Raw genomic sequence first — 12,255 nt, 5'->3', positions numbered from 1 at the left:
ACACAAGGTAGTGAGACCATCTCAGACTGCGTTCATGCCAGGAAGACATATTTTTAGAAGGAGTAGTGGTTTTATATGAAACCATCCATGAATTACATAGTAAAAAACTGGATGTAGTCCTTTTTAAAATTGATTTTGAGAAGTCGTATGACAAGGTGAAGTGGCCTTTCCTCCAGCAAGTGCTTCGGATGAAGGGGTTTAGTAATATTTGGTGCGAGCGTATTAGAAGTTTTGTAGAGAAAGGAAGTGTGGGGATTAAGGTTAATGATGATGTAGGACTTAATTTTCAGACACGCAAAGGGCTGAGACAGGGGGACCCGTTATCCCCTATTCTTTTTAATATTGTTGCCGATATGCTGGCTATTTTGATAGCTCGAGCCAAAGAGGAGGATCAAGTTGGAAGCCTTATTCCACACTTAGTTGAGGGAGGGGTATCAGTTTTGCAGTATGTTGATGATACTATCTTGTTTATGGAACACGATTTAGTTAAGGCGGTTAATATGAAACTCATTCTATGCATATTTGAGCAACTATCTGGTCTTAAAATTAATTTCCATAAGAGTGAGTTGTTTTGCTTTGGTAAAGCTACAGAATTGGAACACCAATATAAAAACATCTTTTTTGGGTGTACATCTGGGAATTTACCTTTCCGTTATTTAGGGGTTCCCATTTACTACCGGAGACTCCGCAATTCTGAATGAAATCCGATGGAGAACCGTTTTGCTTCGAAGTTAGGATGCTGGAAGGGCAAGATGTTGTCGTATGGAGACCGCTTGGTGCTTGTAAATTATGTACTTACGAGCTTACCGATGTTTATGTTTTCATTCTTAGAAATTCCTAAAGGGGTGCGTAAGAGACTGAATTATTATCATTCCCGCTTTTTTTTGGCAAGAGGAGGAGGATAAGAAGAAATATAGATTATCTAGATGGAACATAGTATGTAGACCTAAGGATCAAGGGGGTTTGGGGATTGAGGTACTTGAACTAAAAAACGTGGCAACAACTACTTCATAATAAGTATATCAAAAACAAAACTTTGGCTCAAGTAGAGGCCAAACCTACATATTCTCCTTTTTGGAAGGGGCTTATGCGGGTTAAACCGGAGTTTTTTAAGAGAGGGAAGTTCAAAGTTGGGAATGGGATGATGGTGCGGTTTTGGGAGGACACTTGGCTGGGCGCATACCCTTTATCTTTACAATATCCATCATTATATAATATTGTCCAACGGAAAAATGAGTTGGTTTCTTCGGTTTTGGCTCACTCACCGATGAATATTGGTTTTAGAAGAACTTTCAATGATTACAAATACAATTTGTGGTTACACTTGTGTCAGCGGCTTATGTCTATTCATTTATCCAATGAAACAGACACTTTTGTTTGGAACCTAAATGAATCTGGGTTATTCTCTGTCAAATCCATGTACCTTGATATGATGAATGGACATACTAGATTTTTGCGGAAATACCTTTGGAAGATTAAGGTTCCTCTAAAGATTAAAATTTTCATGTGGTTTCTAAGTAATAGGGTATTACTTACTAAGGATAATTTGATGAAGAGAAAATAGACAGGAAGTCAAAATTGTTGTTTTTGTAACAATAATGAAACTGTTGACCATCTGTTTCTTCATTGTCCTTTTGCCAAAATTGTCTGGAGAATGATTTTCTTTACATATAATATTCCACCTCCCTCTAATGTAACTAATATGTTTGGTAATTGGCCAAATGGAGTGAGTAAGAGGGACAAAGCTTATATTCGTATTGGTGTTTCGGCAATTTGTTGGTCGATTTGGACTAGCCGGAATGATATCATCTTTAATAAACAAAGGGACACAAATTTTTTGCAGGTTATTCTTCGTGCGGCGCATTGGCTACAACTATGGGCATACCTGCTCCCGTCGGACCAGCGGGATACTATGGTTACTGGATGCAACCGGCTCCTGGAGGTCACTCAGGACTGCTATTTCCAGGCTACTGGATGGCGACACATTAGCAGGATTCTAGATGGATAGTTTTGGTCTTATATTCGTCTGCAGATGTTTCGATCCGTTTTGTTTTAGTGATTTTTGTTTACCAGACATGTTCTGTGTAATAAGCACTTGACTTTGACGTTTATTTTATTAATAAAGGGATGTGTGCATCGATTGATGCAGAGGCCGGGCCATGCTCCCATATCTAAAAAAACAAAACACGAGATGAGGGCCGAGCCGAAATGCGAAGGTGACGCTAGAGTTAAAACGGAAAAGTAAACGGAAGTAGGATCAAACGGAAAATTAAACAGTAACGGAGCAACATCGACAGCTGCTCTCGATAAAGGAGATGATGTTGGCCTGAAACGGACACCTGACACGTTGAATGTGAGCCTTCCGGTCGTCCTTAGAGCAATTCCAATAGTGTAGCCAGCTGCTGGCTATAAGCCAAGTGCCATGTCATCTATAGTCAACTTAGAGCCAATATATACAATAGTGAGCTATAAAAATGTAGTACTTCATCAATGTATGGCCCACCTTTCACTCTCACAAAGTGCCTAGGAGCACGTGCTAGAGTTGGCTCTTGCATGAGAGCCCACTCCCCTTCTCTCTCCTCCTCTCTCTCCTCCAACTAAGCAATAATATACTATTTTAATCCTTATAGCCAGCTGACTGGGACGGAGGGAAGGGGGGCGAGGGGGGGGGGCGACGTTCGCCCCCCCCCATCGTCGCAACAGCCAACGATAGTTAAATTAGCCCAACAATAAACAGGCCCATTAGAGGAAAACGTGGCCCTGTTAGTGCCCTGTTTACGTACGTGAACCCAGGGATCGATGAATCGATCCGTCGCTAGACGCTAGCCAGGCCTGACGCTAGCTAGCACGCACACACGATCGATCCGTCGATCCGTTTTCTTTTCCTCGTCGTCTGCACACGCGGTCCCTGGTGACGCCTCGCCTTGCGCCCTCTCCTCGACGCGACGCGGGCGACGGCTCGACTCCTCCTGTCCTCCATCGATGAGCGACGACGACGCCGGCCGGCCGGCCGCACAGCTTCATAGGATGAGCGACGACGACGGTGGGAATCCTGGAAGGAAGAAAGGTTTTGTACAATTCTACCCTACCGTTTCTAGATTTGTTAGATTGTCTCGCAGATTTGATGATTTCCCCTCTGTGTATTGTGTTTCTGTAGACATGAAGAGGAAAAGAGATGGAATTCGGAAATTTTTCAGACCAGTTGGTTCAAGCTCACAGTCACAGCCACATGAACAAGTAGACGACCTGCAAGCAGGCGAAGAAAATGATCCTAATTCCACTGAGCCAGAACAAGCGACAATTATAACCACAAAATATGAACGAGACCCAGGTAGACGTCTTCCAATCTGGGAACTCCCTTCAGATAAGCAAGATGATGCTAGGCGTTTTTATATAACCGAGGGCCCCTATCAACCAAAATTGGATGAGTATGATTTTACTGGAACCGGTTCTAGCCGTCGCCGATTTCAGAGTGCTTGGTTAACAAATTTTTCCTGGTTGGAATATTCACCTTATAAAAATCGTGCATATTGCTTGCCTTGTTTTCTCTTTTCAAAAAAGCCAATTGGTAAGTGTGGTTCAGACACATTTTCAGTCAAAGGATTTGATAAGTGGAAGAATGTCAATGATGGAAAAGATTGTGCTTTCCTCACACATGTGGGAACTAGTCCGAGTTCAGCCCACAATTTCGCTGTTCGATGTTATGAGAGCCTGAAAAATAATATGACTCATATTGACAAGGTGATTAAAAAGCAATGCAAGAAACGGGTTGCAAATGCAAGACTAAGGCTTACGGCTTCCATCGATGTTATTAAGTAAGTAAGAATTATTCATTTTCAAGTTATTAGAATTTCTTTGTTGCATGTTATATTATTATCTAACAAATTTTCACATTGCATCAGGTTGTTAATGCGCCAAGCATGTCCCTTTAGAGGGAATGATGAATCTGAAGATTCCACAAACCAAGGAAATTTCAAGGAAATTTTGAATCTTGTGGGTTCTTATAATAAGGAGGTGGGAGAAGTTATTAAAAATGCTCCAAGAAATGCTAAGTACACATCACCAAGTATTCAGAAGGAAATTGCAGGTGTATTTGCTCGGAAAGTGCAAAATCACATTTCAGAAGAGATCGCTAATAGCAAGTTTACTATCATGGTTGATGAATCTCGAGATGAGTCTAAGAAAGAGCAGATGGCTGTTGTTCTTTGATTTGTTAACATAGATGGGGAGATAAAGGAGCGTTTCATTGATCTTATTCATGTTAGTGACATTTGTGCTTTGACTCTCAAGAACTCAATTATTGCTGTGTTAGTTGGTAATGGGCTGAGTGTGAAAGATATCAGAGGGCAAGGCTACGATGGAGCAAGTAACATGAGAGGAGAGTGGAATGGGCTTAAAGCTCTAATTCTCCAGGAATGTCCTTATGCGTACTATATTCACTGTCTTGCTCATCAACTCCAATTGGCTCTTGTTGCTGCTTCAAGGGAGGTACCTAAGGTCAACAACTTCTTCCAAAATGCAAATTTTATTGTAAATACTGTTAGTGCATCTCCTAAACGCAATGACGAGCTGCTAGATAATCAGGCTATTGAAATTCCAAAGGAGATTGAACTAGGAGAGCTTGACACAGGAAGAGGATTAAATCAAATTGGATCTTTACAAAGGGCCGGAGACACAAGATGGAGTTCCCACTATAAGTCAGTAAAGAGCTTTTTAAGGCTGTTTGGTCCATCAGTTTTGGTACTAAGAGGTGTAGCAAATGACCGTTCAGTTCCATGGGGTCCAAGAGGAGATGCCGAGGGTGCCCTTAATTTTCTGGTTACATTTGATTTTGTCTTCATTCTACACCTCATGGAGAAAATTATGAAGATCACTGATGTCTTGTGTGTCAAACTCCAAAGTAAAACTTTGGATATTGCAAATGCACTGGATATTGTTTCTAACACAAAGCTATTGCTTGCTGAATTGAGAGAAGGTGGATGGGATAGTCTTATAGAAGAGGTGGGCGCCTTTTGTTTGAAGCATGAGATTAATATACCGGATATGAATCAAAAGTAAGTATCTTTTCCAATAGTCACTTACCCATTTATAAACATACTCATTAGTGTCTAAATAGTGAAACTGATTTACATTTCTTTGATATTTGTTGCAACTTTAGGTATGTTGATGTGAAGAAATCTCGAAATAAGCATGACAACACCACAGTATTCCATCACTACAAAGTAGATGTGTTTAATGCTGCAATAGATCAACAACTGACAGAGTTGAATCATCGATTTAGTTCTCAAGTAACTGAGCTTCTAGATCTCTGTACATCCTTGGATCCTAGATATGACAATTTTGACAAGTTCAAGATATGCAGACTAGTAGAAAAATTCTATCCCGCTGATTTTTCTAGTCAAGAGAGGGATAGGTTGGAGTGTGAGCTTCCACATTTTCAGCTTGATACATGCAACCATCCAGAGATCAAAAATTGCAAATCACTTGCTGAATTGACAAAAGGAATAATTAAGACTGGCAAATCATCTGATTATCCAATGGTTAAGAGGTTATTACGGTTGGTGATCACTCTTCCAGTGTCAACTGCAACAGCAGAGCGAGCCTTTTCTGCTATGAAACTAGTCAAGACACCTTCGCACTAAGTTGGGAGATGATTTTCTTCGCTATTGTCTCATAGTCTACATAGAGAGGGAAATAGCACAAAAGTTTAGTGTTGAAGAAATTATTGAGACTTTTGATCTTTGTGCTCGTAAAGCCGAGTTTAAATTGATAGATATGTAATTTCATTTATATTTCAGGAAACGCATATTTTTATTATGTAGACCTATGAAATTTTAGTGTGTTCTGAGACCAATTTTTTGTGCTTATACTTTCTGCCCCCCCCCCCCCTATCTTTCATTGCTGGCTCCGTCTCTGGCTGACTAGGACTTACTGTACTTGCCTTGATCCCAGCCGTTCGATAACTATCTCTGATGCTCTTCGGGTTAAAGACTTCATAAAAACAGTGTGTGGCATTCAGCTGGGCAAATTAGGGGAAGCTTCTTGGATCACCATTGCTGCCGCTGCTCGACCAATCTAGGGCTTCTGTGTACTTTTTTTTTCTAGCCGCTCCCCCTCCTACCCACTATCCAATCCCCCAGTACGGTAAATCCTCGGCGTCCCGATACCCTCGGCTTCTCACATTTCAGGACGCGATTCGATTCATCCCCAGGCCTGAAGGTCGGCCGGCACCACCCATCTCCTCCGCCTTCTGACTTTGTCCTCTAGTGCGCGCGCAATGCGTCTCCAGTTACTGCGTGCCAATGCACTGTGGCTCAGGGTAATGGATCTGAATCCACTCGCTCGATCGATCCAGCACGTTGCCGTGTTTAGTTGCTGTATTTCTACGTTTGTTGATCTGTCTGACTAACTGCTGCGGTCCTGCCTGTAATTGTTTCAATATCGTATACTTTGTTTTCGAGAATACACCCTAGAAAGGTGTATCAATCATATAGAAAATAGCTAAAGAAGCGTGCTGCCAACATGGGGTGGAAGCTTTCCACACGCGCCTACACTCTCAGCTGCCACAAGAATGAACTCGGCTCGGAAACCCAAAGACAACGCTACAGAACAACTTTACGAGCCGCTACCTAATGATCTCCTCCTTGATCTTCCTCCCGATGGTCTTGCAAGGCCACCGCTCCGTTGAGCACAACGTCGTTCCGATGTCTCTAGATGCACTAGAAGACCAAGATGATCGAACATCATATGCTTTGATGTACACCTCTCAGGTACTGCCACAGCACATTCTCCTGCATTTTCTGCATCTATGGTGTATCCTCGCACTTCCCATTGGTTTTTCAGTACAGAGCAACCAAAAGTTGTCACAGTTGAGATTGACTTCGGATGCAAGAATTCAAAGAGTTGAAATCATAGGTTCCTTTTTTTTTTAAATCATAGGTTCCTTGGTGTGTAAGCTGTACATGAACGTGCTCTTATTTTATAGTTCAGTTTTTACCTTCTGTCATCAGGTTAGAGCCTTCTGTGTTCAGAAGACTGTTTAATCACAGTTAATGATAGATATGGAGGTATGCTGCCTCCTAGTTTATTTATATAGCAGAAAATGAAATCCTATGTTAAGTCAAGGTTCTTATACTGATGTGTTTGTTTTCCCTTATTTGCGAGTGAATATACAAGAGTGCCAAACCAGAGTAAGATTTACACTGGGTGTGTGAATATACAGATATCCCGCAATGCCATCATGTTCTAATCTTTTTTTTTTCACTGACTTATTTCAGGTGCCGGAGGTTGTTGACAGTGAAAGTGGGCGTTCCACACCATCCTATATATGTTACTTTAGTACCTCCAGAGGTTTCAGATAGGTGATATGCATGGGCTCTGTAGCGATTGTTGTAAGGTCTTGGCAAGCATGTTACCGTTGGAGAACTCGCAAAGCGAAGAATGTCTAGACAACCCACAGCTGTCTTCAATATAAAGTTGATTGGTAATCAGTTCGACGACCGTTCTGTGCAAGAAATGAAGAAAATGGTCCATTTTAGCATCACTGAAGAGGAGAGAGGAGAAACTTCCGTTGAAATTAGCAGAGTGAAGTTTTCTCCAGTTGAAATTGCCAGTGTTATTTTTGCCAAGCTGAGGGATGCTGTTCTGATGTACCAGTTTCACCTAAAAGTGGTGATAAGTGTACATATTGTCTTTAGTGAACAGCAAAGGGAGGACGTTGTGTTGGCAGAAAAGAAAGCATGCTTGACGGTGTTGCAGTTAATAGGTGAATCAACAGTAGCTGCTCTTTTGAGAGCAGCAACGAAAGAAAGTACCATGGTTGTTTTCTGACATGGGTGCCGGATCACACTGTCTCAGTTCTTAGTGTGTTTGGCCCTATCAGTTATTTGTTGCTTCGTTTCCGATACTCAACGGATTATGCTTATATCTGTAGCTAAATAATCTTCTGGTATATTGCTTCGCGTGAATGAAGAGGTCAAAAGTCAATTTAGGTGGGTGGGGATCAGTTTGACAATATACTTCTGGACTACTTCGTAGCGCAGATTACTAATTCTCATTGGGTTGACATTTGCGGAAATAAGTATGCTATGATGTTGCTTGGAGAAGCTGCAGAGCAAGCTAAAGTGGAATTATCAACCCAGAACGAAGTCACAATTTCAACGCCTTGCATTATTTCATCGGCTGAATGTCCTGGTGATCCTAGCGTGTCCCTTTCTTGCACGGAGTTTAAGAGGTTAGTTCTCAAGTTGGTAAAACTAATCCAAAGACAAGTGTTGGGCACTCCTTAAAGAAGCTAACATCACTGGCAAAGATATTAGTGAAGTTTTGTTGACTGGGGAAAATCTCATGTTAATTGGGGAAACAAAATCTTCACTCGCAACACAACTTTTCTTGTGACAAATTTCTTCCCCGGATGCTATTCAAAACCATGTCATGTTTTTAAAGCATTTAAGCCTTCGGAGGTCTGTGACATCTGATACTACCTTATATGTTCCAGTATTCTATCAGTCATAACATTTCTCAATCCAGAGGCTGCTGTTGCAGCCATTGCTAATGTACCAAAACAGAAGCAACTACCACGGTGTACGACGAGCAGCACACTGCTGAATTTCCCTTGAATTAACAAGACCTCTTCCGCTGAACACTTGAATTTTTTTCTCTTGAATGTTTAATCAGAGGGGGCGCTTCAACTTCTTGATTTACATGTTCTGGTAGAGCCTGCAGTATCAAAAATAAAGAACAACATGCATGGATGGTAAATAAGGCGAAGTCAACCTTGAACAACTTCATGGTAAACAGATTTGTTACTGATGAATTTTGTATTCTATGATGCCATACAAATTGGCACAACTTAGAAGAACTTGCCCCTCCAACAAGAAAAACTCCAATTGTTTGTGCTTGAGTAGTACATTCTCTTGGAAGCCATCCTAGTTTCATACGGTCGTAGAATTATTCCATCAGATCTACAAACGAGCGAGATGTTAGAAGAAAACGGAAAACACAATGTCATGTTGGAACTTACCCAGTCATAGCGATCTAGATATGCTTTTGTAGTGCCAAACTCCGCTCCGGAAGACAGACGCAAACAGTCAAACATGCACATGGCACATCATATGTAACAGTAGAAATTCGAACAACAGTATTACTGATTTAAAACTGCATTTCTGCCAAAGGATATGCGGTTGGGGCCATAAAAGGCCCAAACCGTACCAGTAACATGACACATATTTCAAACTGGGGGGTTGTGGCTTGGCATGACCGGATGGTCTACTCATAGTCGTTGAACTATGGGATCCCTCACATTGCTCATTACATGGGAGATATGGAACAGGAGGAATGCACATTGCACGGGTCTTTCATAACAAGCAAGCACCACCGATGGTGATTTTAGAAAGAAAAAACCCAAAGAGATAGGGCTTTGGGTTATCACGGATGCGAAGAAGTTGAGTGAACTAATGCTGAGAGAGTAGTCCGGACTGTATTTTCTCTTTCATTCTGTAACTTGTCAAGCTCCTTACTTAATTGAATGAGGCAAAACTTTGATTCCCTTCCAAATAAATGAATACATAAGCAAATGAGCTATGAATGTGGGTTTGACCAGTGGTAATATGGGTTACCTATATTAGTGTTACAGTACACTACTTATAGTAAATATAATACTTCCTCCAGCGAAGTATCGTTTGGTGGCATGGGTAGACATCTGTAAACCCAAAGATCAGGGTGGGCTGGGGGTGGTGAACACCAAGCTGATGAATGTCGTACTAATGACTAAGTGGATCTGGCGAATGCTAACGGAAGGCGATAGCAAGCTTCTTTGGCTTCAGTTGCTCAAAGCCAAGTATCATGTGGAACAGTTCTTCTCGGCCTCACCGGGGGAGGATCCCCCTTCTGGCACAGCCTCCACATGATTAAAGCATTGTTCAAATTGGGAGCTAGGTTCTTCCCCAAAGAGGATTCCAGTGTGATGTTTTGGACTGACCATTGGACTGGTGAGGATGCCCTTAGTGTGAGGTACCCTCGGCTGTTTCAGATCTGCTTGGACCCGGGCCTCACGCTTGAGCACGTGTATGAAGGAGATGGGTGGCGGATTTTCTTCACCTTTGGTCAGGATGAGACCAACCAGTGGCTCCTTTTGGTGTAGGAATTGGAGGAGGTGGTGCTAGCTGAGGGACGTTATAAGGAGATTTGGAAAAATTTGAACAGTCAGGCCGCTTCTGAATTCTATGTACAGGATGCTCAGTCATAGGCCAGCTCAGGCTCTAGTGAAGCCCATCTGAAAAACAACGGTACCCTTGAAAATCAAGATCTTTATTTGGCAGTTGGTTAGGGGGAGGCTGCCCTCAAAAGACCAGATCCTTAAACGGCGTGGACCCTCTGATGGGAGCTGTGCACTGTGTGGGCTTCCAGAAAATGTCGATCATATGTTCTTCTAATGTGTTTTGGCGCAATTTGCCTAGAGTGGGGTGCGATCCATAGACACTGGTGGAAAAAGGGGCTTTGGTCGCGGTTGGCAACTGCCTTTATTCGCGGTGGCGCAACCGCGACCAAAGTAGCGCGACTAAAGGCCCCCCCTTTAGTCGCGGTTCCTTACGAACCGCGACTAAAGGCCCGTCCACGTGGGCCGCAGGGCGAGCGCCAGGGCGGGAGGACCTTTAGTCGCGGTTCTTCCGGCCAACCGCGACTAAAGGCCTCCGCAGGTTTAGGGTTTAGCCCCCCTCCCCCTAAATCTGGTTTCTTTTTAATTTGTATTATTTTATTTCTTTTGGGTTTTAATTTTGAAGGAGTTTCACATATTCTACGGTACTGTATACATACATGCATATGAATGTACAATTTCAAACAAATTTGAAATTAGAACCAAAAAGAATTCAAGAGGAATATACAATATATATTCAATATCGGATGACCATATACAATATATATTCAATATCGGATGACCATATACAATTTTGAACAAGTTAGTTACAAATTCTGGTGCATATAAAGTTCTACGTCATCGTAATAGTGTTCTCCTCTAGGATTGATGACTTCCTGCTAGTTCCTCTTGAAGTGGTCGGAAGCGAGCTTCTGGACTAAGCGTCTTCCGGAGGTTATTCCTCAGGATGTTGTTCTCACAGTTCTGGTCCCGCTCATTGCAGTATCTCCGGATCCTCTCACAAACATAGTATCCACATAGATTGGTCCCCGGTGGCTGAGTATCCCCGGCCGTCCGCACTGCCATTTTAAAATGTAGCTCTTTTTTGAATTCACCGACCTTGGTATCTACGAATCGTCTCCAAACCCTACGAGGCAAAGAAAATTAAATAAACAAGAGAGTTATTAATTAGTTACTTGATATTAGGAAATGATGAACGAAATAGGCCGATCGATATAGAGCGCAAATGAATGAAAATAATTACTTTTGCATCATTTTTCTCATGTCGCCCAAAGCGCCGGATCCATATTCGAGAGAGTCGTGGACGAGAACCGAGGAGGTCTGAACTTTAATTACCATAAGAATCCAGTGGAACCTGCGGACACGATACATGCACAGTCATGCATAACTCATCGATTAGCCACATACCATGCATGGAGTAAACAAAAGAGAATGTGCTCAAGACGAAACACTCACCCAAAATGGTAAGGAAATAGAATATCACTTTTCTCGTTGCTCGTTTTCTAATAAACCGCCACAGGTCTTCCTCCACGTCGGCGGGGTGGTGTTCTAACACATATGAATTAACGATGTGTGGGTCAATGAACCCAACATCATGGATGTTCCTTATTCGCATTTCCCGCTTCTTCATTCTCGCATAATATATAGCGTACACAACAAGATAGTTAGGACAATATATATATATATATATAGTGCGGGCAATGAACGAGATGGGGTAGAAATTAATAAATCACTTACGTAACGTAGCAACCGATGATAGATTTGTCGAGGTCGCGCAGATTGAACAAGTTGGAACAATTCACTCGAGAGGAATTTGTACCCGATAACGTTTGAAGTGATGCTCATATTTAACTTCCGCATAGATATAGTCTTTGGCGTCTTTATGTTTTATGTAACCCTTGTACCAATTTAGCGGACCTTTCATTTGTCGAGGTAGATCCTCTTCCTCGCGCAGGCTCGATGAGAGGGCCATTCTTCACATATGTAAATACTACGTCCTTCATTGGCGCCTCATCAAGGCCTAACGGCTGCACGAAGAGTGATACCTAAGTCGGCCGCTTGTTCTCCGGCACTCGTTACAGTCAATCCATGTGCTGCCG

The 12,255-nt window shown here is 42.2% G+C and overlaps 1 protein-coding gene across 1 annotated transcript; it reads left to right on the top strand.

The window, feature by feature from the left end:
* Positions 1 to 2,982: 2,982 nt before the first annotated feature.
* On the top strand, positions 2,983 to 5,642 carry LOC124672157 (zinc finger MYM-type protein 1-like). The gene is made up of 4 exons (XM_047208431.1): positions 2,983 to 3,067; positions 3,158 to 3,331; positions 4,223 to 5,054; positions 5,159 to 5,642. Exons 1-4 carry the CDS (start codon positions 2,983 to 2,985, stop codon positions 5,640 to 5,642), a joined length of 1,575 nt encoding a protein of 524 aa, XP_047064387.1.
* The last annotated feature ends 6,613 nt before the right edge of the window (positions 5,643 to 12,255 follow it).

Source organism: Lolium rigidum, chromosome 7 (assembly GCF_022539505.1).
Source record: "Lolium rigidum isolate FL_2022 chromosome 7, APGP_CSIRO_Lrig_0.1, whole genome shotgun sequence".
In the NCBI taxonomy this organism is placed as follows: domain Eukaryota; kingdom Viridiplantae; phylum Streptophyta; class Magnoliopsida; order Poales; family Poaceae; genus Lolium; species Lolium rigidum.
This window is presented reverse-complemented; position numbering and strand designations above follow the sequence as displayed.